The 26,421-nt window shown below is 40.7% G+C and overlaps 1 protein-coding gene across 5 annotated transcripts; it reads left to right on the forward strand.

Annotated features, from left to right (window-relative positions):
* Positions 1-282: 282 nt before the first annotated feature.
* PRP4K (pre-mRNA processing factor kinase PRP4K) lies at positions 283-25,777 on the forward strand. Of its 5 annotated transcripts, none has more exons than XR_014618159.1 (19): positions 305-357; positions 4,298-5,491; positions 8,480-8,653; positions 8,883-9,038; positions 9,748-9,829; positions 11,474-11,684; positions 14,184-14,257; positions 15,707-15,797; positions 16,168-16,315; positions 17,478-17,615; positions 18,727-18,880; positions 19,803-19,917; positions 20,441-20,592; positions 21,069-21,155; positions 21,817-22,597; positions 23,112-23,157; positions 23,678-23,763; positions 24,581-24,626; positions 25,602-25,777. XR_014618159.1 is itself a non-coding variant. In XM_084280050.1 (15 exons), exons 1-15 carry the CDS (start codon positions 320-322, stop codon positions 22,018-22,020), a joined length of 3,018 nt encoding a protein of 1,005 aa, XP_084136176.1. In that variant the 5' UTR covers positions 305-319; the 3' UTR covers positions 22,021-23,363. The 5 variants fall into 5 exon arrangements, 1 of the variants encoding a protein (XP_084136176.1); XR_014618160.1 differs by having other exon boundaries at positions 21,817-22,094; positions 22,463-23,157; XR_014618158.1 differs by having other exon boundaries at positions 283-357; positions 21,817-23,157.
* The last annotated feature ends 644 nt before the right edge of the window (positions 25,778-26,421 follow it).

Genomic DNA, 26,421 nt, shown 5'->3' on the forward strand with positions numbered 1-26,421 from the left:
CAGAGGCACGAACGAGAGTGCCGGGAACGAGCACCGCAGCCTTCGCTCCAGCTCCCTCTCGCCCAGCGAGGGCACCAGATCGCCGCCTCACCACCGGCTCAGCTCGGCTACCGCCCCGCCGCGCTCCCGGCACCGCATCCCGCCAGCACCCCGTGGGGGAGTGGGCGGAGCTCCCACCCCGCTCCTTACCCAGGCCGCGGGTTTCACTTCCGGCGGCCCGTTGCCCCCGCCTCAACCCGCCCTCCCCACGGCGCCTCCGTGCGCCTGCGCCGCGGCCCCGCGTCTCCCCAGCGGCAGCGAAGGAGTTTGGAAGTTCAAAATGGCCGCCGCGGCGGAGCCCGAGCTGCGAGCGCCCGAGTAAGAGATCAGCTGGGAGGCTCCTGGCGCTGGTGCCTCGGGGAGGCGGGAGGCGGAGGGGAAGCGCGGGCGAAGGGAAGCGGGGAGGGCGAGAAGCGGCCCGGGGGAGGGTTGGCGAGGGCAGGAGGAAGGAGATGGGGGAAGGTGGCCGCTCCGGGAAAGAGGGGTTGCTGTAGGAGCCGCTCGCCGGCCGCCCCGCCGTGAGGCGGCCCGGCGAGGCCGGGGCCCTGGAGCCTGCTGCCGCCGGCTGGGGGCTGGAGGGGGAGAGGCGGGGGTGGCGCGCGCAGGAGGCCGCGGTCTGTGCGCGCGCGAGCCGGCCCGCCGAGGGTGGGGGGAGGGGAAGCGGAGCCGGGACCTGCGGGCGCGTGTCCTCAGTTCCGCGTGCGCCTTCCCGTCTCGGGGTGGGGATGGGGGGGGGGCAGGGGGGAGCTCCGGCGCTGCCCTCCCCGCTCCTGCCCCAACACCTCCCGCCCCTCCCCGGGGAATCGGCTTTGCCTCGGGGCGGGGGGTCTGAAGGGGGGGGTGGGGAATCCTCTTCCTCCGCGTGGTTGCGAGGCCGCTTCCTTCCCGGGCCGGGCGGGCGCCCGGCGGCGCGCTGAGCTGGGGCATCCCTGAGAGCGAAGCCGGGCCGGCGCTCCCCGGGATGCGCGTTCCTCACACGTACCCACCCCCCCAGCCCCCGCAAGGCCGCGGCTCTCTGTCCGAGCAGGGTCGGGACGTGGGACGGGGAGGGGGGGGGGAAGCCGGGCCGGAGCAGCGGGTGCCTCGGGGCTGCCCGCCCTGCGGCGAGCCCACCTCCCCACGAGTCCCGGGCGCTCTCGCGTCATGAAAAAGTGCCTGCGCTGGTGGAAGCAAAAAAGCGATTTGTTGCCGCCAGCCCCTCCTTCCAGCCCTTCGAAATGACTGGCAAGTCCCGGCTCCCGCTGGGAAGCGAAGATCGAGCCTGCCGCCTTCCCGCCGGACCGGGGATCCGGGGGTGTATTTTCCTGGCACCCTGGTTAGCGTCGTCGTGAGATTTAGGTTTGTCGATGCCCACGAACACTTTCCTCTCTGGAACTTTTGCCCGGAGTTGACAACCTCATGTTTACTTTATTGCTACTCTTCAGTATACAAACACTTTAGCTGTATGCACTGTTATTTTTCTTCCCCTTTGAAAATAGTGGTTTGAGCCTTCTTTTGTTGTTATCAATCCTGGGAATAGAAAACAGGTGAGGAAAAGCAGCAGATGTACAGGTGAACCATGCAAAACTTGTGGGCACACAGTGCCTATTTAGTGTTGTCTGGAAAGACATCACTAATAAGGTAAAAACTGGCAGTAGTAAGGCTGGTTGTAGGAAAAGATAAGTGAAATCTCTTAAACCTTCATGAACGTCCTATCATTCTTCTGGAATTCAGAAGTAAGAAAAAGCGGGACCTACAACAAGATTATGTTGTGGTTGCTCCCTAATTAAAGCCGCTAGGATCTAAACATGCCGTTACCTACCAGCCTCATCACTTTCTGAAATCTTCTTTAAATGCTACTCACCCATGTAATTACACCTCTGAAGCATTTAAATGAAGTAAAAGCTTCGCTGTGTTTTGATGGAATTACCTGAAACAAACCTTCCTGTACGTGAGTAAGCTCTGAAATAGTTAATAGTAATTTCGTAGGTGAGCTACAAATGCAAAGAGAGCTGGCACTCCTGTGAGCAGTCTGTAGTGGGCTGAGATGCTGCTCTGGTGCTGTGTCTCGTCTGGTACCTCCGCTACCAGCTTGCTTTTGCGGACTGTCAGGGGAGGTTATTATGTAACATCAAAATACACACGATAACAGAGTAATTTCCCTGTAGATTTCACTATCACACTGCTGTTAAGAAAAGGAAGACCTAATCTGGAGCAGCTGGAATGGATGTGATTGTTTTTGTTGTTCCATAGAATTTTTTTGTAATGTATTGAAGTACCATTAATGTGTTGTCAGGGGCTTATGTACAACATTCTGTATCCCACTAAAAGAGCTCTTGAAAGATGCATAGTTCCTGTAAAATTTGCCACGTGACATTTTTTTTGCCCTTTATCTAACTTACACCACTGACTCGATGTCTTAATCCACTGCTCTGGATTGCAAATCCAAGTTGAAAAAGTTTTATGTTAGTAGTTTTTCCTGCTTTTTCTTGTCTTTTTTGCCAACTGCGGCATTGAGCAAGCTAATTTTAAGGCAGTTTGTCCTCTCTCTCTCTGATACTCTGTTTCCATAATGGTGTGGAGCATCAGGAGGAAGCAATTAAGAACACCCGTATTTCGTCATGCTTTTGAATAGGCAGAAGTAGTGGGGAAGATGTAGAGGAAAAAGTGTACAGCATCCTAACTTAAGTCTCAAACAGTCTGTTCCTTTAGGAAGTTTCTCACTTTGGCACAGTAAGGTGTGAATGGCTTTAGCGCTGCAGAAAACTTTATATTACTTACTAGCACCAGAGTTGGCATTATCTCAAGCAGGAGAGAGTAACTGTGCACTGTTTGAAGATGCTGCCTTTAATTAGGAAGACACAAGTCAATTTTATAGTCAAGTACTATCCTTTAGACCTGCCTTAGAATACCTTCAATATATTTATTCTATCAGATCGTTAATTGTATTCTTCAGAAACATCTGTCATACGGAGCTGATAGGGTGTGGAAGGTAACTGCATCTCTGTGTACATCCCCCTGCCATACCTGACAGTTGTGTGTAAGGAATTTATTTATCAATGAATGAGGCTTGGGACTCAGGAAGAGCTATATTTAAGTTGTTGAAGTGTGTGTTAGTGAACTCCAAAACTGTGGCTTAGATGGGTACCTATATTTGGCAACAGATTTCAAAAGGCAAATATCTGTCTTGCCACAGACAGTAACTTAAGTGATGTTCTGAAGGAGATCAGGAGCTATTTGTTAAGATCTGTTGAAAAATAATGGTTTTCAACATTAAGAAAGATAAGTGAATGCATAATGTCAGGGCTGAATTTTTTCATTTTTGAGGTGAAGCAGTCACTATTTAAATTGCTCATTCCTGTGACTAGCTAATTTTTTTTTTTTAAGAAACACCGTGCATTATCACAGAATCACAGAATTGTAGGGGTTGGAAGGGACCTCGAGAGATCATCGGGTCCAACCCCCCTGCCAAAGCAGCTCCCTAGCTCTTATTGCATAGATAAGCATCCATTATTATTTTCATAACCTACTGTACTTATTTTCTGCTTTTTTAGCCAATGCCATTTTACAGATCTAAAATGACAGCTTTTTTTCTTGGGAAGTTGGTAGTCTTGTATACTATTAGAAAGCTTCTCTGACATCTAAATTCCTTAATCCTGTTCCTTAGTAGTATTCCCTGTACCACATAACATAAACACATGATAAGAACCATTCTTGATTTTTCTAACAGGTTGTGTACACTTGGTGAAAAAGTGAAGTGTAGTGAAGAGAACCAGTTGATTCTGCATAAGATTTTGCAAGACAAGTTTCATTAGGTGGTCAGCGTCATCCCTTCAAATAAGTTTTGATCTTTAGAGCACAACTGTGTCCTGCCACTTGAAAATACTTTTAAAAGTATTGGATTAGGCATCGGAGTGGAGCAGAAGCTAAGATAGATGATGGAGTGACAGGGTGCATAAATATTCAGCATTGTATACTATTAACAGATCTTGTCAGTATTGAACCTAGGAGCATAACCATTTCTTTCACCCAGGTGATTTGTTTTGTTAGTGTATTTGCTGTATCTTTCTTCCCTGGTAATTTTTTGTTATCATAGCTGTATGTTCCTGAGGAAGTGTATCTGCTGCTATAACTTAGTTACATTAGTTGTACGTTTTTAGTTCTCCCAGAGGTAGGTAATTAAATGCCAGTTAGTTTCTATCATAAAAGAGACTGTCAACACAAGATTAAGGACCGCAGCGAGTGGGTAGTGCTGATCTGTAGTTCTTATGTTTTGCAGGGCTGAGGATGCGGATGCGTCTGAGAAAAGCGTAAATGAAGAAAATGGGGAAGTATCAGAGGCAGACCAACCTCAGAACAAGCACAGCAGACACAAAAAGAAGAAACACAAACACCGAAGTAAACACAAGAAACATAAACATTCTTCAGAAGAAGATAAGGACAAAAAACATAAACACAGACACAAACATAAGAAACATAAACGGAAAGAGGTAGCCAATGCCTCTGACAAGGAAGATGGACCAGCTAAAAGAACTAAAATTGATTTTTTAGCTCCTCTGGAAGACTTGGAGAAACAAAGAGCATTACTGAAAGCTGAACTTGAGAATGAATTAATGGAAGGAAAGGTCCAGTCTGGGATGGGATTAATATTGCAGGGTTATGAGTCAGGATCTGAAGAAGAGGGGGAGATTAATGAAAAAGTACGAAATGGAACGAGACCTACAGCTAAGTCAAACACTAAGGGGAAATTAGAACCTGTGGACAATAAAACTAGTTCCAAGAAAGCAAGTAAGAGTGAATCAAAAGAAAGGACTAGGCACAGATCTGACAAAAAGAAAGGCAAGGTGGCAGTCGATGGAATCAAAGAGAAGACAGCTAGAAGCAAGTCAAAAGAGAGGAGGAAATCCAAAAGTCCTTACAAGAGAAGCAAGTCTCAAGATCAGACAAGGAAGTCTAGGTCTCCAATGCTTAAAAGGCGATCTCAGGAGAAAAACAGAAAGTCAAAATCTCCCCCAGAGGACAGAAATAAGGCTGATGATAAAAATAAATCAAGAGATCGCAGAAAGTCTCCAGTTGTAAATGAAAACAAAAGCAGAGATCGTGGCAGAAAATCTAAATCTCCAACAGAACTAAGAAGCAAATCCAAAGATAGAAGATCACGGTCCAAAGATAGGAAACCTAGGAGATCAGAGACTGACAAAGAAAAAAAGCCAATTAAATCTCCTTCTAAGGATGCTTCTTCAGGGAAAGAAAACAGGTCCCCTAGACGACCTGGCCGTAGCCCAAAAGGAAGAAGCTTATCTCCCAAACCACGTGAGAGGTCAAGAAGAAGCAGATCCCCTCTTTTTAATGATCGTAGATCTAAACAGAGTAAATCCCCCTCTCGAACCCGCTCTCCAGTTAGAAGAGTGAGGAGTAGGTCTGCAGAAAGGAAGAGAAGGGAATCAGAAAGGAGGCGTCTCTCTTCTCCCAGGTAATTTAAAGATGTCATGAACCTTTGGAAAAACACTATAGGATGAACTGTCTTCTAGTTCTGTGTTGGTTTTGTTTTTTCATTTTGAAAATAGCTATTTAGAGAGGTAATCAGATTACGCATTGTGTTATGAGCCTACTCTGTAAATTTTCTTTTTTTTAAAGAAAAATACTCCCCCCAGCTGTCAGACGTGCAAATTTGGCTTTGGTTGTTGAAGTGCGGAGTTATTTGCTGGAAAAACATTGTTATTATATTACTATATCACTTTATTATTACTGGGAAAACATTTCGTAGCTTAGGGTCTCCTTTTTGTCGCTTGGTTGGATTCAGAATTTGGCTTCTATTTTGTTTCTTGGTTAACAGTTCTGTTGCTTCCAGGAATTTCTGTGGAGTCCTTGCTAGCCTTACATACCAACATTGGCTAAAAGTGGGTAACTAACCCCTTTTTCCTGCTCAAAAAAATCCCTAATGGTAAAGTCGGAATGTGTGAATGTAAGCAAATCTTTTATATCAAGGTGTTCTTCTCACAATGATTTTTTTCTTCTTTAAATACTTCATATTTTTCATTTGGTAGAGGTATGGTAATGTTGCTTCATTATCGACCTGTTGTGCCTCATTACTGTATTTTGCATACGCTTAAAGGAGAGAGACTGAAATATTTTTGTTGTCTTTTTAGTCTTGATGTTTTTAAAAAAGACAGTTTAGCCTATGGAAGTAGTAACCTTGCGATTGACTACAAAACATGAGGCAATAATTACTGGCATCCGCTCTGAAGCTGATAGGCCTGGCTTGGGCAGTAGTTCCCAAGCAGAGAGCAATACAAGTGTATACGTTTTTGGAAGTTAATTCGTTAAATGTAAGAAGTTCACCAGACAGCAGAGTTCAGCATTGCTTTTGGATAATGAGTAATTTAAAATGTTCTAACACGGGTCTTAGTTTCACCCAGTCTGAGATTTAAGAACAAAGAAGTATGACTTGAAATCTGTGTGCTGGAACCACAAAGGGATCTGGCTGGGTGAATAAGATCCTAGTAACTGTAGAAGTCCGTCTGCCTGTATTACAGAAGGTTACTCTGGTTGCAGTTACGTGGTGTCTTCTGCAGGCGTATTATCGGCTTATTATTTGTGTGCGCTACTGCTCAGCGGTACCGCAGGTGCTTTGGAGGGTGGCCCCAGTGCTGGTAATCAGATTAAGCAAGTATTGTGAACCGTAGGGGTTTGTCTGGCTGCTTCCTGGTGAAGCAGGGAGGTGTCGGCGCAGCCGCCCCGTTTCTTTGACACAGTGTTTGGCTTTTTTTTTCTGTGGCATTTTGCATCCTTCAGTTTTCGTTTCTCACGGCAGTTTGCATTGCCATGGCACTGCAGCCAGTTTGAATTAGTTGCCTAGACACTGTTTCAGGTGATGCATGTGTTGAGGATTTTGCTCTCAGATTTATACTTCTGTAACACCACGTGAGTGGGGGACTAGTAAGAAATGCTTTCTGCTGGAAATGTTTGCACATCAGCAGGAATAACTTGTGGGACATCCTGAACAAATTCTAGCTGTGTTGGATTTTTAATTACCTGTAATTACTGAGGCTGTCAGAGAATTTTGGAAGCTTTAATGAACAGTTTTAACCAAAAATTCCTAGTACTGTTATTTTTCACGTCTGTTGCCAGCATTCAGTCCTGTAAGATACTTCTGAGGTCTTTGACTGAAGTAACTCATATGAGATTAATATGAATTCTTAATCAGCTTCTAAGTTTTATCTCTGTTTTAATTTTTTAGAATTACTTTGATTTGCTTTTGGCAGTACAGTTGCTTTGTTAGCTGGGAAACCTGCAACTGTCAGTTTATCCTGTGACTTTTTATCTAATACTGTTCACAAGAACATAATGTAAATTAAGTGGATTAAAGGGCTGAGCCTGCTCCAGCATTTGAGTCTACACTAATTTCTTGCAGAAACTGCCAGTGCTTCTGCATTTGCATAAAGTTTCCTTCTGTCCTGCTCTCTACTGTTTTATATGAGTTCAGGTACCTGCAGCTGATGTAACAGCGATGGAGGGTGGGGTAAATAATCTTTCAGACCCAGGAGATTTTATTCATTGATGAGAGATAAGACCTGAAAAAACTTGTCCCAATTTGGTTAAAAAAAAAAAAGGGATGTGGGGGAGGGGAGAAAATACAGTAGCAGCATTACGGTTTTTAATTTGAACAAAGGTGTGAAAATATTTTCCAAGAGTTTCAGTTGCAACCTCATTAGAATAATTGTTAAATATTTTAAACTTTTGTCCTTATCCAGTCTTTGATTGAAGTCTTTCTATCATGGAATACGATTAAGCTTTTTAATTTGTTATGTCAAGGATTTGTTTCCCTTGAAAAATTGTGAATCTGTGTAGACAATAATGAACAAAGTTTGAATAGTGTCACACTTGAATATTCGTTTTTATAATCTGAGGAAATGTTAGCTTGCATGTTAATTAAGAATTTTAGTTTTCAGCTGTTGTATTAGAATATGTGAAATGTTGAAGCTGTTCAGTTCTGGTGCCCAAAATGAAATAGACATTAAAATCATTGCTGTGGAGTAGCATGGTCTGAAACCTCAATACTGTGTTGTAAAGTTGCTAGGAAGATTCTCAAGAATCAGTTTGGGGGGGGCTCATTTGTTGATTAAATGCTTTCTCTGATAGAGATGAAAACAAATCGCTATTTAAGCATGAGCTTTGTTTTAAAACCTCACAGAGCTTTCTGGTGGTATTTAACAAGCTCTGTTTCCAGAGTTAACCTGAACGAGACCAATATATGGGCACATGTTTCCCAGGGTGGGCAGACACACACACAAGAAGGGCAGCCAGCTCTGCTGCATACTGATCCATCCCTCCCCCAGAAGCCCCTCTGGTCCTTCCCTCACCTGCAGTTAAGATTTTAAAGCGAGCTTTTAGAGGGAATTGTGATTTTTGTTTTCAGCTCGCTTCTGGTTTTACTACCCTTCCCTTCCTCTCTTTTAAGAACGCGGACCAGAGATGATCTTTTGTCTCGACGCGAGAGATCGAAAGATGTCAGCCCGCCCAGTAGGTGGTCCCCATCCAGAAGAAGGTCTCGGTCTCCCATTAGAAGGAGGTCTCGTTCACCCCTTCGACGCAGCCGATCTCCAAGAAGGCGGAGTAGGTCTCCTCGGAGGAGGTACAGGCGCACTGGATTTTTTTTCATGTGTTTTGTAAAATATTACTGAAGAATAAGGATTGCTATATGCTTGTGTAAAAAGACAATGCTATTTCTGTCCACATTTAGAAAAGTTGAATCCATTTCGTCCTCCATGAATTCATTGTCACTTTATAACTTTATGGTTTATGAATAGGTTTTTCTACTTTTCCTAAAAAAAAACCCCTCAAACCCCTCTTATTGTTACCAGGGATAGAGGCCGAAGAAGTAGATCTCGCCTTCGAAGGAGGTCCAGGTCACGTGGTGGCCATAGGCGTAGGAGTAGAAGCAAAGTTAAAGAAGACAAATTTAAAGGTAGTCTTTCTGAGGGTATGAAAGCTGAACAGGAGTCTTCATCGGATGAAAAGTAAGAATTTCTAAATTGTGCTTGTTATCTAAAAAGTACAGATCATTTATCTTGATTATGTTGGTTTTGGGTTGTCACCTAAAACGTTTATCATGTTTTAGTACTTATGATCTTGTCAAATTACTGTTATGGGTGACCTGGAAACCTTTGCAGTAGGTAAGGAAAATCAAGATCCATAAGCTACTGGGCAGAACTGAGGGTGTGATATGTTTTTTGGTTTCTAAATTCAACTTGATCTTGTGACAATATTTGGTCTGCTTCCTCAAGGTTATCGCTTGAGGAAAAGCTGTAACAGCTGAAAGGATTAATTGCTATCTACAGATTGTTTTTGTATTTGTTAAACATCTACTTAATCCAACTGCATAAGAGTATGCATTCTTAATCAACTTATCAAGGAAGCATGATGCTGGGATGAAAATGAATAAGGTTTTTTTGTTGCTGTTTTCTCTTTAAAAGCAGTTACTGTTAATTTTTTACAGTTAAAAATTAAATGCTCAAATTCCTGATGAGGTACCAAAATGTACATTTTCTCTGTAAAGAGATGGAGATACACACACTGGGATTTGTACACCCTTGCTTTCTCAGTGCGTCAAACAGCTGTTATTTAGTAGATCGTGTGTGTTCTGCACCACAGACGTGCATTTGGTAAAATTCAATAAGATAACCTTATGTTTATGATGTTATACATAAAGTAATGATGTTTTTATAGTCTTGAAGACTTTGATTTGGAAGAAGAGGATGAAGAAGCAGAGATAAGGCAAAGAAGATTACAGCGGCAAGCAATTGTTCAGGTACACAGTTATATTATGTGGCTTACAGAAACTAATTTTGTCTTTTTAGTGTAAAATGTTGTGATAAAGGAATGGTCTTAGCCTATTACTACATTATGATAGTAAGTACTATTAACTGTATTTTTTCCAATTACTTTATTGTACACTTCTATTGCAACAGCATTGCTTTTAAGACTGAAGCAACTCTTCTATGAGTCATTTTTGTGCCATGGTTATGTTCTCTGTGGTTCTCTCATCATAAAAATGTTCTTCAGTTACCTTAATCTGTAGGTTTTCCTTGTGGTTGTATCGATATCATAGTGTCAATATAGTTTTTTTACATATCATTTAACCTAACTGGTCAGTTTCAAGTAGCAGCAGTCCTCCTTCATTTCCAAAACTTCATAAAGCCACTGACATGGGTTCCATCTTTGGGAAAGTAAAGAATACATTGTTACACATGCGAGTTCCCATGAACAACTTATCCCTGGTAAGAGGGTAACAGTAGTGACACGTAGTAAGTGATTGAGACCCCTGAAAAGGAGCCGTGGCCAAAGGGGATGCGATTCTACAGCACAAACTTTTTTTAAAGTTGGAATTTGTCACACAGTTAGGACATAGTAAGCAAAGTGCTGTAGCATATATACTTAATATTTAGTTATAAAAACACCACAAAATCACAGACTGGTTTGGGTTGGAAGGGACCTCAGAGGTCATCCAGTTCCAACTTCCCTGCTATGGACAGGGACACCCTTCACTAGACCCGGTTGCCCAAAGCCCACCAGTTATATTGGATTGCTTGTTTTAAACAGCACTAAAAATACTCTTCACCAGTTGGCTTTTATACAAAGTCCCTTGTAAAATCCTTCAGAACTATGACTGAGCAAAGCCATATAAACAAAATGATTTTTAAAGACTGGTTTCACCTGTTGTTGGTCCATGCAGGAAGCAAATTCCAGGGGTCACTCCCTAAATGAGAAAACTTAGCTTGTACTACTGAATAGTTCAGCCTTCATAACTGAGTGATATCAGCATTTATTCAGTTTGACTTTTTTTTTTAACTTTTGGGAGAGGAAGTGACATTTGTATTATGTCATGGTACTTCAGTTAAAAATTATGTTGTCTTAAACGTTACAAGGTGCTGTCTTGAACTAATAATGCCTCTGAATTTTTGCAGCAGGAATGAATGAACAAACAGGATTTCCAATTCAAACAAAATAACCCTGAATCTAAAGCCTACTTTTCTGTACCATAACACTAAAAAAAAAAAGGAAAAGATTCTAGCATTTTTTCCTTAAAGACTTTATTTCACTTCTCTTGTGCCAGAATGGCTTAATACTAAACCTTTTGGTACTGAGATTTTGTCACGTGCAAGAAAATAGTTAGTCTTCAATAAAAATAGGTTTTTACAGACCTGTAAAAGCTTAAAGGGACATGCATGAATCTTTCAGTCTTCTTTTATGGTCTGGGCTGTGATGCACCACAGGAAAAAGAGTTTTCAAAAGCAGCATCCCATTCTGCAAATCATCTGTTGCCATTAGAGATGTAGGTGATCGGAAAGCAAAGGTTAAGGTCTAGCAGAAACTATTGAAAGAGTGAGTATAAACATGTTTAAATGGTGATAAGCTGTGATGGTGAGACTCTTACAGTTACGTTTCTTTTCAGAAATACAAAGGCCAGACAGAAGACAGCAATATATCCGTGCCATCTGAGCCAAGCAGTCCTCAGAGCAGTACGCGCAGTCGCTCGAACTCGCCGGATGACATCCTGGAGAGAGTGGCCGCTGATGTGAAGGAGTACGAGCGGGAAAACGTGGACACCTTTGAGGCATCGGTGAAAGCCAAGCACAACCTCATGACAGTTGAACAGAACAACGGTAAGAATCTGACACCTGGCTGTGTGGTGCAATTTATGAAAGCTCAGCTCTTAACCAGGGCGCTTCAGGAGAAGCGGTTTGCTTAGTTTCCTTGTATACTTCCAGACTTGGCAGTAGCTTGGCTCTTTAGACAGAATTTGAGAATGTTTCCTAGAATGTTAACAGTAATTATAACGTTATAACAGCTTGCTCGTTAAGGAATACATGTTCTCTGTATTTCTAATAATTCTTAGCACAATTCACGCTATAAATTTGGAAGACCAAATAACGCTATCTGCCTTTATAGTTAAGAGTTACCCTTTTTAACTTCCAAATTTTTCCTTTCATGTACGTGTGTTTGCTTTCTTAGAAACCTAGTGTAGTCTTAGTCTTTATTTTGGGGTGGGTTGGAAGCTGTGCCCCTTACCTTCCTTCATCTGGTCAAAGCCAATGTGTTAGAAGAATATAGGTGGGTCTGTAATAATTTAGGATGGTTTAGGCTTTTGAGAGTCATTGGCAGTACGGCCATTTTGGTGGCATAACCTCTTGCCAAAGCAATGTCTACTTCCTCCCTCCTCTTCTTCCTTGCACGTAATCAGTTGCTTGTGCAGTTGTACAGCAGTACTGAAGAGAAATAAGTCTTGGTGTACAACCTGCCTTGTGCCGCTGCGGCAAAGGAACACAGAGTATCTCACGGTGCACCCTGTAATATAGAAAATCTGAAATCTGCCTTTTTTTCTTTTTTTTCGTTGTGAAAGTGGGTTACTGCACCTCCTCCAAGTAGTGAAAAGGTGTGACTAGTTGCTGTGTGGACATACTTGGATGAGTTTTAACTACTTGAGTTTCTCTTTACGGTTTAATTGCAACAGCACAGGCTGTTTAACAAGGGCTGTGAAACCTGCCCAGCCCCTCAGGAAATGGTTGGACAGTTAGCTCCTGTTTCGTGCCATGCGTTAGATGTATCCTCAGGGGCTAAATATGCTATGTTCTAGTGGATGCTTCTCTTCAAACTAATAAAACTGCATCTCTTTGGGACTGGTATACTGCTCTGTAGTTTATCCTGGAGTTTCCTTGGTTTTGGACTGTTCCCAGTGTTTTTGGATTGTTCTGCTGCAGTGTAGGTGGAAACAACTCTCATGCACTTTATTTGCATGCCACAAGTTTAGACTTAGTCTTCATATGCTTAACACAGTATCACTTTTCTCATTTGTCAGAGGCGCTTACTGCCTTCTGATTTTGTCCACTGAAGTATATGAAAATATAACTATGTGACTCCATGGACATGAAGCTACAAGAAAGGTTTGTTTTTAAGAATAGATCAGTTACATGCATATCTGAGAATTTTCATATATTGCTGGATTTTGATTTAGAGGTGGTTGGCTATAACAGATGGAACCACTGGATCCATCTTTCTTTGCAAAAGCTTTTGTTTGTATATCCTGACCTCCTATAGTGGCAGGATAGAAAGTTGCTATGGAGCTACTTTAACTCAAAGTAGCCCAGTGAAAGTGTCAGTAACTGGAACCAAGAAAATTCAAGGAAGTTGCAGGAGGGTCTGTATCTTGAAACAGTGACATAACCTGCCTCCTCATGGTGGCAGCTGACAGGTCTGTACCTCAAAACAGTGGTGTCAGCATGATGGGTGAGAGTTTTCAATGCTGTCAGGAGATTTCAGTCAAGTTCCTTTGTCTGAAAGTGGTCGTCTATATGCATCGAGAGACCTCAAGCACCTGAGGTTAACAGCTGCTTTTTCTCCATGGTTTAATGTGCTCCAGGCAGTATCTGTGATTCCCGTGCTCACGTGAAGGGGTGTTACCCTAATGTGTGTTATGAAATAGTTTGAAGTTTACTTGCTTTCACTAATGCATACTTAATTTATATTTTTGTTTGCTTTTATCTTATCAACCAAGTAAAATGTCTTTGGGACTTTAAAGATGAATAAAAGGTGAGAAAGGGATAATCTTGCCTGCATTAAAAATGTTTCTCTTTAATGTAATAGTTAACATTGTCTGTGACTGAAAGCCACACATAACATACTTTTTGACAGGGTTGAAGAAAACATTTTCCAAACAAACAAACAACTTCTGGGCTTTGTAACTTTGTTTTTTAGTAAAATACCTGTGATTAGCAGAAAAGCCTGAACTTGTATATTGAAAATATGTCTATATTTTTAAAATATATGCACACAGTCATTTTATATTTCTATTTATACATATATATAGTGATTACCTGTAGGGATTATGTAAGTATGTACTTTTTGCTTTCTCCTGTGTGAATTGAGAGCTACTAATTTTTCAAGGTTGTGTAAATTTTTTTGAGTGCTTTGAAGAACTTGCCCAGTCTGATTTTTGTATTTCTAGAATGTAAAATGGTGTTTGCTAGAAGTATCAGTAGAACTACTTGTTTGCCAACATACTGAGCATGGATTATATTGTAAAGATCCCAAGTCATTAATTTTACTCGTAACAGAACTATTAGTTTGTCTCTTCCATGTTGAGTAATCTAAATTTCATTTTAAAGGTTCATCTCAGAAGAAACTGCTAGCTCCTGATATGTTCACTGAATCAGATGATATGTTCGCTGCATACTTTGATGTAGGTAATTCTTTGAGATGAAATGTATGGTTTGGGGTTTTTTTTGCTTGAGTTTGGACTTTTCTAGGGATTTGCTGTTGCTTGAAGTTTGTGGGAACTTTTGATTAGTGAAAAGCACATGTAACTGAGTGGATAATATGTTCTGAGTCTTTCGATCAGCTGAGGCAGACAGTCATTCTTAATTTATACTTTAGTGAAAGAAAAACTGCTGAAACTAGTGGGAGTTGAATTAGAGTAATTAGGGAATTTTTCTGTGTTTAGAATAGGACCTATAATGGCACAAGGTAAGAAACTTATAAATAAGTTATGTTTTATGCTAACGTTACCGTGCTGCACACTCCTAAGTGTGTGCTTTTTTCAGAGATTCGTGATTAAAAAATATCTGTGTAAGATATTTTACTCAGCTAATGATCACGTGCTGGAGTAACGTGATGGCTGGCTTGGTGGCGGTGTAGTTTGTTGTTTGGTTTGGGTTTTTATGAAGAGATGCATTTCCTGTTTTTACTTTCGCTCTGTTGCAGCAGCTTTTCTGTAAATGTGCTGAAGTGGCAGTTCAGTGACTGGTTTTGAGATTGTATTTACTGGTCTCAGTAAATCTACCATGTTGTTGCTGATGCACAACACTGAGAAATAAATCAAGACAACAATTTTGTTGTTGACTTAAATCTACAGATAATTTGGTTAATTTTGGTTTATGGCAGACGTTATCTGTTAGTTACAACAAGCATTGATGACAAACAGCTGCCATGGTGTCACTCTAGTAATAATAATCAAAAAAACTCAAAAGTCCTTTGACTTGGAAGAATTGAAGGATAGTGGGGTGGGGTGATGTGTGCTTTTAATATTTGACAGTTACACATAGGGATTTAAATAGCTTGTAAGTGAACAGTTCTCCCTTCCAGAAACTTTTTCCAGTTGAAGATACTATTTGGTAATCATAGATTTGAATTTGCAGTGTTTTGGCAAATCTGTTAAGAGATGTCAACAGCAATTGTAGTAATTTTATGATCATAAATATAATAGTAGGAAATCTGTGAAGGGGCATTGAATGAACAGAAATTCAAGGCTTGAACGGTTACACTTTCCCCATGAATTGCTAAACAGGATTACTGCAAACACACTGTAAGTAAAAAGTCTTGTTCAGAAGGTCCAACATGTGCATTCTAACATGACTTGGACAAATTTCTTCTGGGCATTAATTGAAATTTTACCTGTTTATGCTTAATAATAGTTCTGTTGGTTGTTCACATCCTCTTTCCTTGCATCAGTCTTTAGAGACCACTATGTAAATAATATTTTGTGCTCAGTAGTTTCTGTCTCCTACAAGATAAGTGTGTTTGTACTGTGGAGCAGGAACAGTGTTCCAGTAGGAAAACGGGGCTTTGGGTAGGTAAACAAGGAGAAACATAGAGCACACCAGCAAAGCTGTTGCCTTTCTTTTCCTTTCAGAGTGCTCGTCTGCGGGCTGCTGGGTTTGGAAAAGACTTCAAAGAAAACCCCAATCTCAGGGATAACTGGACGGATGCAGAAGGCTATTACCGTAAGTTGCGTTTGTTGCTTGGCCAGGACAGCTAGAGTGAGGGTGCTGAACGGAGAAGACCCTTGTGTAAAAAAGTCCAACAACATTTTTGTAGTGTAAATGTACCCCAGTGCCCTCACTGAGCCTGTAATGTTAACAGTTGACACGGGTGTGCAGGTTTTAACCCCAGTTAAACCTCACTTCAACATCCCAGTTTGTTCCCCGTAAATTCCACAAAGCTCACTGGTACAAAACATTGTATGCTAGGGAATTAAGTGACTCTAGCATTCATCCTGTGTTTCTGAACTAGACAGAATGGGGTTTTTTTCATTAAAAGTTTCCTTCTCTATGTCACTCATACCTCTTTAAATTGCTTGATTTTATCCCTCAGGTGTTAACATAGGTGAAGTTCTAGATAAACGTTACAATGTCTATGGTTACACTGGTCAGGGAGTCTTCAGTAACGTAGTGCGAGCCAGGGACATGGCAAGAGCAAACCAAGAAGTAGCGGTTAAAATCATCAGGAACAACGAACTTATGTAAGTAACATTTTTGTTTAATAATAAAGCATATGTGACAGCAGCTTTACACCATGTGATTTGAATCTCCCTTTGTTTCAAGCGAAGTAACAGATTACAGCTGTGATTCCTGCCTTTTCTGCTAATATCAGCCAGATTATGGGGAACGCTTGAGGACTCTGTATCCACACTTCTTTACAGCTATCACAGGAGAAGGGTACTTGCATTTTCATCAGGCACTTCCTCGTTTGCAAAACTGCAGGGAACACCAGTAGCAAGAGGCAAGGTTACAGTTAATTATGAGGCCTGTCCAGACCTAAAATTCTTGAGATGGGAGTCATGGACTATAAAAAAAGTTGGTTTATGGACCGAATAAGTTTGTCAGGCTATGGGTTGGATCCTAATTGATCATCTGTGACTTAGAAAAATACCTCTGTACGCTAATTATTTTGGTATATTCTCTATATGTTTGCATGTAGATAAAAGGGCTGGGACTCTTCCTGATGAAATTTTTTTAAAAAAGGAGGTTCTTTCAGAAGGAATGAATTATGATCTATGTGAGGGCTTGTCTAATCTTCACCTTAGTATTTTTCCAGTCATGTGTTATGTTCTCTTCCATTAAAGACAACTTAAAATCTGTCTTTTCCACTTACTTTTACCTTGAAAGTTTTAAAAGTTGTCTTGCTTGTGTGTAACTGGGTTATTTTGAGTTATATGAATAGGTAACTAGAAAAGTTACTTTAAGGAGGAAGGGTGATAAGCTGTTTCACTTTGGAATGTAATTTTGATAGCAACTTTGGGTATGTATTTGATAGTCAGTTTAGCTTAACCACATATATTATTTTTAAAATTTTAAGTATTTCTTTTTAAATTAAGTTTCTAAGATGAGTGATGTTTGAAACTAAAGTGTTGTCTTACAGGAGAAAATCTAATTTTAACTTTACATGCAACCAGAAGGGAGGAAGAAGAGATAAGTAGGTTAAAGGACAGTGAAATGAAAGAATTAAACTTACCCAATGTGTAGCCATGGACTGCAAGCCACTATTTTTTTTTTAAAGCAGTGGAAGGTTGAGTAAGGTGCTTCTCATTTCCTGATGATTATGGCCATGCAAGAGAATGACTAGATTAAAAAGGTACTAGAATGTCACTGGTTTGTTTACTAATAATATTGCTTTGTTTCCAGGCAAAAAACTGGCCTAAAAGAACTGGAATTTTTGAAGAAGCTTAACGATGCAGATCCTGATGACAAGTTTCATTGCCTAAGATTGTTCAGGCATTTCTACCACAAACAGCATCTCTGTCTGGTATTTGAGCCACTCAGGTAAGGCGACAAATATTTCTCTGTAAAAAGTAAAGTGCTACTGAGGGTTCGTTACCCTTCTGTTCTTGGTCATTGTTTTGATACCTTGTTCTGTTGCCAAGACTCAAGAATGCAAGGAGCTCTTTGGGTTTTTTGTTTTGTTTAAAATATTATCTGGAGGCACAAATCCACAGACTACTAACTATTTTTAATTTACTTAAAGCATCATTCTGAACTTTGGACAATTTCTGAAACAGAGTACAATGTGCTATTAAAAGATGGTTCATCTCCCCAGTGCTGCTTCTGTACGTGTCACAATAGTTTGAATAGTTTGAACAATTCTTTCTTTTATGGGTTTGGATTAAGATTGCATTCCCATAGAGGAATCTGTTATACATACAACAACTGTCTAAGGAAAAAAATTCTTGGTGCTTTGTTGCTCTCACTCTTCCCTTTAACTAGTTAGGCTCTTTTGACAGGCTAATTATACATACTGTTTTAGGATAGATCTGTATATATTAGTTCCTATTCCTGCTTATAGACAGCAGATGTTCATATCCTAAAGTTTTGCATATATGTAATATTTTAGTTTTTGCCGTATTTGTGGTGAAGATACTGAAATGCTGAAGCACAGCAGGTTTTATGAAATTACCATTATATTTTAGTTCATAAACCATACAACAAACTGTTTTCTTGTGCTGCACTATCTTTTTGTAACACACATGTACATTATTTATATCACTGATGGTTTTGTCCCAAAACTGTGGCCTGTATCTGCTTGTATCTTCTGTGTACTTCCCTTTATATTTATTTCTTCAGAAAATTCATACAGTGCCATTGTTGAGAAAGTGCTGTTCACGTGCAAATAAAGCCTGTCGACTTAAGCTTGATTAAAAATGTGTTCCAAACCAAGTAAGTCCAGTCCAATAAGTATAGGACAGAGCTTTGTTGACCAGCACTTCAGTTTTGTTGCTTTAGCGAACCGGTCGGGATGTGTGTTAAGTGAAATGTTGCTTTTCTCTAAAAATGTCTGGAGTGAACTGACTTCTTCAAGTTTGTCTCACAATTTAGGAGGTTGCTGTATGTTTCCTTGTTAAGTTCTTTCCTATTCTTTCTCTCCTTTCTTTAATAGCATGAATTTACGAGAGGTGTTGAAAAAGTATGGGAAAGATGTTGGACTCCATATTAAGGCTGTGCGATCCTACAGCCAGCAGTTGTTCCTGGCTTTAAAGCTTCTCAAAAGGTGCAATATCCTACATGCAGATATTAAACCAGATAATATTTTGGTGAGTAATAAATAATTGGAATTTTATTTTGCACAGTCTGTAATGGAAAATTAGGTATTTGAAATTAACCTAATTTTGTTAATTTAGGTGAAGTCAATATTTACTTTTAACTCAAAATATTAAGGGTTCGTGTTTTGATCTAAAATGCTATCACGATGCAAATAGTATGTAAGAAATACAATACAGCATCTTAATAAAATCTTTTTAGTACATCCAGTTGTGTCTTTTTAGAAAGCAGGTCTTCCAAAGTAAGTATACTTTCTTAGGAGAAATCTTTGAACTTTTTCCATCAATAGTTGCTTTCTGCAGAACGGAAGTGGTTTGAGTCTGAAGATTTTGGGGTTTGTGTGTGATAATAATTGGAAAGGGCCTTAATGCTCTCTCTTTTTTTCTTTCTTGTTACCATTAAACATTTGGGCTAGCAGAGCAAGAGCAGTGCAGCAGAGGACTCAAACATGTTTCCTTTGGTGTTCTTGGTGGTCTTCCCTGTGAAAAGCTCAGGTTTTTACTGTATCTGAAATGTTCACTACTTGCTGTAGCAGCACTAAATTGATGTGTCAGAGAGGCGAGTAATACACTGTTCTGAGTGACAGTCTGGGTACTGGAGCTGGAGGCCTAAAGACATATAGTTTCAGTATCTGGAATGGAATCCAGGTCCAGGAAGGATATTTTGGTAAGGGAAAATAGCATGTGAAGCTGATCTTATTTGTATTTCCTAGGATCTGAAGCCCTGAACTGTCACTTGCAATTTCAGCAGGCTTTGCAATTTCTTTAGAACACAGAGCGGAAGGACTGAAATATGGGAAGAACCTTCCAGTTTAGAGGCTGAATGTTTTTCTTGTCTCTGGCTTAAATTTGTTGTTCCTCTTGGTAATTCTGGCTACAAATAGCGCTAATGGGTATTTACTTTTTTGATTTTCAGGTAAACGAGTCTAAAACAATACTAAAGCTTTGCGATTTCGGATCAGCTTCACACGTTGCAGATAACGACATCACACCGTATCTAGTTAGTAGATTTTATCGAGCTCCAGAAATCAGTAAGTACATTTGGGTTGGCTACTTGTGCAGTAAGCAGTAGCAGCAAGGATGTGCCAGTGTTAGCAGATGAGAATTTGACTTGCATTTACTTGTTTGGTCTTAGCAAAACATCACTCTGGAGATGTGATGGCAGTCAAAAACTGAGACTTTGAAAGCATGCTTGTGTGACTACTCTTCATATATGTTGGTGGTCAGCTCAGTGAGGACAGGGAGAAGGCATTCTGATTGTTTGTAGTTATGTTTTAATTTAGAGGTATTGTTCTGGCTTCTTGTTTCTTTCTGAACTTAATTTAATTCATGCTGATCTGTTTGGGTGCTAGCTACAAACTTCCCCCTCTCTTAAATAAGGATACTCATAATTAAAAGGTTTGCATCCTTCTTTTATGGTGGCTTCTTATTCCTGAGAGGAAGAGCACAAATATAGTTTACAAATCAGATTTTTTTTTTCATCTGTCTGGTTTTCTAGTATTAAGTCATGTGAGGCTGCTTTATATGGAATTAACTGTAATTGCTTTGTTTCAGTTATAGGAAAAATCTATGACTATGGTATAGATATGTGGTCTGTAGGCTGCACGTTATACGAACTTTATACAGGAAAAATACTCTTTCCTGGCAAAACCAATAACCATATGTTGAAACTAGCCATGGATCTCAAAGGAAAGATGCCAAACAAGGTAAGAAAAATAAGTATATGATGTTTAATAAGTATCTGAACCTGCTGTAATGAACAGGAGAAAGCACTTGCTTTTTTTTCCTCCCTGAATTCTATTTCTTATCATATGCATCGTCTCTTAACAGCAAGTAAATAATTAGACATCTCTCTGACTGTATAATTAATACTGATTTAAAATCTTACTAAGTGAAAGTGTACAGCTTCTTTTTCATAGACTAAGTATAAAGTGAAGGCTAAGCACTGACCTGAAAAAAATTAAAATACGTAAGTCACTGGAAGATACCGTGTCCCTTTTCAGCTGGTTTGAAGTGTATTTTTTTAATTCAGTCTGGACTTCTCCTACTGTCCTTTTGCTACGTTTTTCATTAGTATTCAGTTATTCATGTTGCAGTAAGTTAGTAGACGTTGATGCTAATTGTGGCATTTGTAAGACACAGAGAACTTGCCTGAAACTCTTCCCTCTCCCTCGTTTTCCAGATGATTCGAAAAGGTGTGTTCAAAGATCAGCACTTTGATCAAAACCTCAACTTTATGTATATAGAAGTAGATAAAGTGACCGAAAGGGTAAGTCCTTCTCATGCTGGCTAACCTCGTGCTTTTTTCCAAGCTTTCCTGCTCTTGCTGGCCTTTCAGAGATGTCCTGGCATCTTAATTAAAAACAAGACTTTGCAAACTATCAGAATGTCCTTTTGCGGCAGCGCGGACAAGTCACGTGCTTATAACCTGGCCACAGAGGGCTTTTTCCTGCGATTTGGGAACTGTTAAAAGAGAAAGCAAAGTTTAATCGTGGTAGGTATGCAGGCTGTTCCCACCTAATCTGTCCTCAGATTCCTAATGAAAGAAATCCTGCCTTCGTTTTGGAGAGGGGTGTCCGACTCGAGCATGACATGCTTGTGCTGTAGGAGCTCGCTGATACTTTCAGCATCGTTTTAACGAGCTGTAGTTATCAAGAATCACAGAATTAGTGATCACGTGGGGGAACTTTCCCCGTGGTGCTCCCTTGTTAGCTGGTACATCAGGTTCCCTGTGCCACTGCCTGGGCAGAAGAGGCAGCCTGGCCTGGCCTGCCCCCCCACGGCCTTGTTTCCGCTCTTTTCCTCTGCCTGTGTGCGGGCTTAGGAGGCCGTGTGACGGCCCCTCACGCTGCGAGGGGCCTTGCTGGTCAGGATATAGGGGTTCTGTGCCTCACTTCTGTCCTACAAGGTTGCCGTTTTTGTATTTGTAGGAGAAAGTTACTGTTATGAGCACCATTAATCCAACCAAGGACCTGTTAGCAGATTTGATTGGGTGCCAACGACTCCCTGAAGACCAGCGTAAAAAAGTGCACCAACTAAAGGACTTGTTGGACCAGATTCTAATGTTAGACCCAGCTAAACGGATTAGCATCAACCAGGCTCTGCAGCACGCCTTCATCCAGGAAAAAATTTAAACCAGATGAAGAAGTTCAAAGGGTTTGAGTAATTAAGATACAAAGACTGAAGAAATTTCACAGCAGTTATTAATGTATATAAACATAAATATTTCCCCTGCAAAGTTGAGGAAGAAATGATACATTTGAATTAACATCAAGGCTGATATTTCTTTTTAGAAATGTTAGAGTAATTCTGTTTTGTGTCTTATGTGAAAATTTTCACTGTAGAACTGTTTTAATTGCCAAGACTGCACAGAAGTACAATGCTAATGTATATGGTTGCAGTTCGTATATATTATAAAGAGAAAAAAAAAAAAGCCTCTGTTATAAAAAAAAAAGAAAGAAAAGGAAAAAAAAAGCAGTAATACTGGGTGGTTGATTTGTTTTTAGCAGACTTGGCTTCATTTTTGTCTTTGAAAAATGGCCAGCATAAATGCTGTTTATATTCACATTTTCCTAGGTGTGTGTGTGCAGGCCACAGCAGCATGCCCTTGGTGTAGTCAGTGCCGAAGGGGGTCTGTTCCTTCTTGAGCCTGCCCGCAGGGATGGTCTCCTCTTTTAAAGCAGGTTGTGTACAACTTTCAGTACACTGAAGGTAAGCTAACCCATCAACATCACCGGTGTTTAAGCTGTTATTTTACTGGAACAACTGACAAGCGAGAGACAATAGCGTTGTGGCAGAATTCCCTGCATGTTTGATAAGTGATCTTGTTTTCTTTTCTGGCATTGCAACCGTGGCATAGTTACAGCTTCTGTTCTGTTCATCACATTTAAAACTCCCAGCGAGCGCACTTGATGGATAGAGCGCCTTCAGTGTACTGTTTCTTATTCCTTTCGTTTTTTTTAATCAACTTGCTATAGACTTTGTATACATTTTGTTAAATACGATTCACTATGACATAGAACCGATACTTACAGGAGAGTTTTCATTTAGTAATTACATACCCTGGACTCGCATTCGAAAGACCTTATATCTAAAGGATAGATAGACGACATAATGAGATTTTTAACTATTTGTATGTCATTTTGAAAGTGTACTGCTTTATGCTAAAAGTGTTTCGTTTGTTCATTGTTTTCATTATTTGTGATCATGTTGTCTTTCAATGCAGGCATAAACCTTCCACTCTTGAACAAAGCAGCTGCTTTTTAAAAGCGGTAATTGCTTCTTTACCTTTTATTTCTTTTGTAAATGAAGCTTTTCTTTAAGAAATGTGACTTTAAAGTGTTGTCTCTTGCATAAAACAGTTGACACTTACTTATTGTAAAGTGAAGATTGTTCTGCTGCATGTAAAGTGGACCATGCAGATTTCTGTATGTTTTCAGTATGCATCATTAGATAATAAAGTCTTTTGTGAACAAGGCATTCGTAGCCATTTTTAAAAGAATTTGTCTTCAGTGATGGTAAATCAGGTAATTTGTAAGAACCACCCCTGCATTTCTTATTAATCGTTTAATTAAAGGGATTGTTAAACGTTATGATCTTTGGGAGAGCCATAGGCTACGTTAATTAGATACGTAATTATCGCTGCTAAAGCAAAAAAGAAAAACCCCCTACAGATAATGTCTGTCTGCTTTCATTGTAATGAAATTATTCCTGTAGGACATGGGATTAAATTCAGGCTTTGACTAATGTTTGTGCTGTTTTTCTCACTTTTCCTTTTGATGGTGCTGAAAGAGAAAAAGGAAAGCGAGTCACAGGCCACTCAACGCCTACTCCATGGGTCTGATTTGCTGAGACACCAACTTCACCTTCCTAACAAGGTTATTTCTGAGAGCATGTGTAGATAAACATTTAGCAACCAGTTAAAACAGCTAGAGACATTCGAGTTGGTTAGTACAGCGCGAGGAAACCCGAATCAGAGCTTTCAGGTCCATGCTGCAGTTTAAATGTTCTCTCTGACAGTATTAAGAAGTTCACCTCTTGGTTGTTATTTAAGATACTCTGAAAAGCTGTTGAAACCACACCGGTTTCACGTACTTATTTATAAATACCTCTTTGAACTAAGAAGGGTTTTTGTGTCCATCTAGGTACATAATGGCAACAGTCATGCACTCTTAGTGCGCTCAAGAATGGAAAGATGAGGCAAAGCAGTCATTCTGCTGGTGGGGAGTACCCCACCGAGGAGATGTAATGAACTAACTACGCAAACGAGCGGGAGATGGGTGGTTTTGTACGCCTATTTGGAGCCTGCAGCCTGTCTCTTCTCAATTTATACTGTCAAATTCTTAATAAAAAGTAATCTCTCCTTATAGCTGTGTGCTAAGGTATCCTGTTCGTAAAGGAAATAATAATAGCTTTCACGGGTAATGAAATACTAGTTGCTGGCTAGTTAAATGCAGACAGTACTTTTACAGCATAGGCAGTGCTTCTGAGGGCAGTTTTACACAGATGTAGTAATAGCTTATTTGTTCTGTTGCTTTGTAGTTTATTCCTAAAATAGGAATATAAAGACAATGAAATGAGTCGGTGATGCAGAAACAGAGCAGTAGAAAAGATGCCCCTTAATGCCTACAGAACTGTTGTAAGCTATTCTGAAGAAGCATAAAGTTGCTCGTTTACTTGTTCTTTGTGTTGTAGGTGCAGCTCAAAAGAAGATGATGGCTACCAGAAGACATGAACAAAGGTTTCTGTCCTATAAAAGATACGAAAAATACTCTTCGTGTAGTTCTGCCTTAATCTTTTGGTTTCCAGCATTCCAATTGGTTAGCATGGCTGCCCTGCTGCTAGCTCCTGGCACGTACTTGCTGTGTTGGAATCTGTCACATAGATGTGCTTGTTCCAATTCTTGTTGGAGAGGGGCTTTTACCGTGACTAAATGTAGGTAAATAAGTGTTACTGTTTGGAAGCTGTTCTCTTAGAAAGATAGAGTGATCAGCACAAAACTGGTGAGATTTAGGGAAAAACTCTGCTGTTCTCTCTGTTAAAGTACGTGCATTTTAATTAGTAAATATCAAAGCAGGCAGTGTGCTTTTTCCTTTAACTTCAGCAGATTCATTATTTCTTTTACTTCTGTCAGACTTTACTGTTGGTACAGAGACCACCTGACCAGTCTTAGTCAAAACAAAGAATGTATCAGTCCTCTGCCTTGTATCAGCTGAAGCTGATACTTCTTGCTGGTAACAGGAGGAAAGCTTTAGTTCTGGCTTCCAAAGCCTGGCGATCTGAGGACTTTTTGCCACTGTTAAGGAACCCAGTGGAACCTGTTAAGCCCCTGGTCTGCGCTTGGTGCAGACAGAGCAGCTGCACGACAGGGTTTTCATGTTGACTGTTTCTCAAGCCATCTCAGAGGGAGGGCAATTTACCTGTTCCTCCCACTGGTGAAGATGTAATTTGGATCTCCACCCAGGGTCCCATGTGTTTGGCTAAAGCTGCAGCCCTAATTTGTGTCCTTCTCCCTTGTGGTGTTGGGGAGCTTCCCATTTCATGTACTTAGCTTGCCCAGCGTTCAGGAAAAAAACCAGATGCCCATGCAGTTAGAGCAGGTTTTTCTTACCTCAGTCTATAGCACTAAACCTTAAAGACTGTTTAGGAGTTTTTGCTAGAATGTCGTGCTCCCTTTGAAACCTGTTTAATAATAGTGCTTTATCTCCACACGTAGGGTAAGTGGCACCAAACCTCTGAAGAGCCTTTGGGTGTGTGTTGACCCGTACAGCGAAGGCAGAGCGGTCCGTGATGCTGCTGGAGGCAGAGCCCTGCGCAACAGCCTGCGTCAAGCTGTGACCCGGGCGGAGGATGGTGGGAGGTGGCAGTTGCTGGCAATGAATAAAGCGTGATTAAAACTTACTGCATCCTGTCTTCTGTTGTGTTTACCTGTCCTGCTGCCCGGCTGCTCAAGGTAGGGACAGTTGTTTAATACGCTCAACCCCACAGCTCTTTGAAAGAGGCTGCTTCGGTGCCGGGGGCGCGAAGGAAGCTGTGAAAAGAGTCAGCTGGAATGTGCATGGAAGGGAGCTGTTCTCTTGTTCAGTTGCCTCCTGGTTTTAGAAGCCCTGTGAGGGGCTTCTAAAAGGATTCATGTGCATTTCACTTGGATTTCCTTTCGTTTTTAATCTTCAGGTCCTAGCCTGTGGGAGCTGGGGGTGAAATCACTTTGTATCACAGTGAAGGGAACCCAGATACATCTACAGCTCCACCTTTGTAAGAAAGGGCAGAGGTGGGACAAGTGGGAGCAGCAATATGGTGAAGTGGGACAGGGTGTGAATTTCACATCAAATCATTAATCGAAGCACAGCTATGAAACCCATCCCTAGGCTGTCATGTCTTGGTTTGCTCATCCAACTACTTAACTAAAATGGAATTCAAACTTGTGACAAATACTTTCTCGAAACGAAAAACCTGTCTGGCCCTTCCACAGCACACCTTTTGAACAGTTGTTATTTCCTCACAAACACTGATTTTGACGATTGGAGCCCAAGTCT

Source organism: Gallinula chloropus, assembly GCF_964237585.1.
Source record: "Gallinula chloropus genome assembly, chromosome: 2".
NCBI lineage: Eukaryota > Metazoa > Chordata > Aves > Gruiformes > Rallidae > Gallinula > Gallinula chloropus.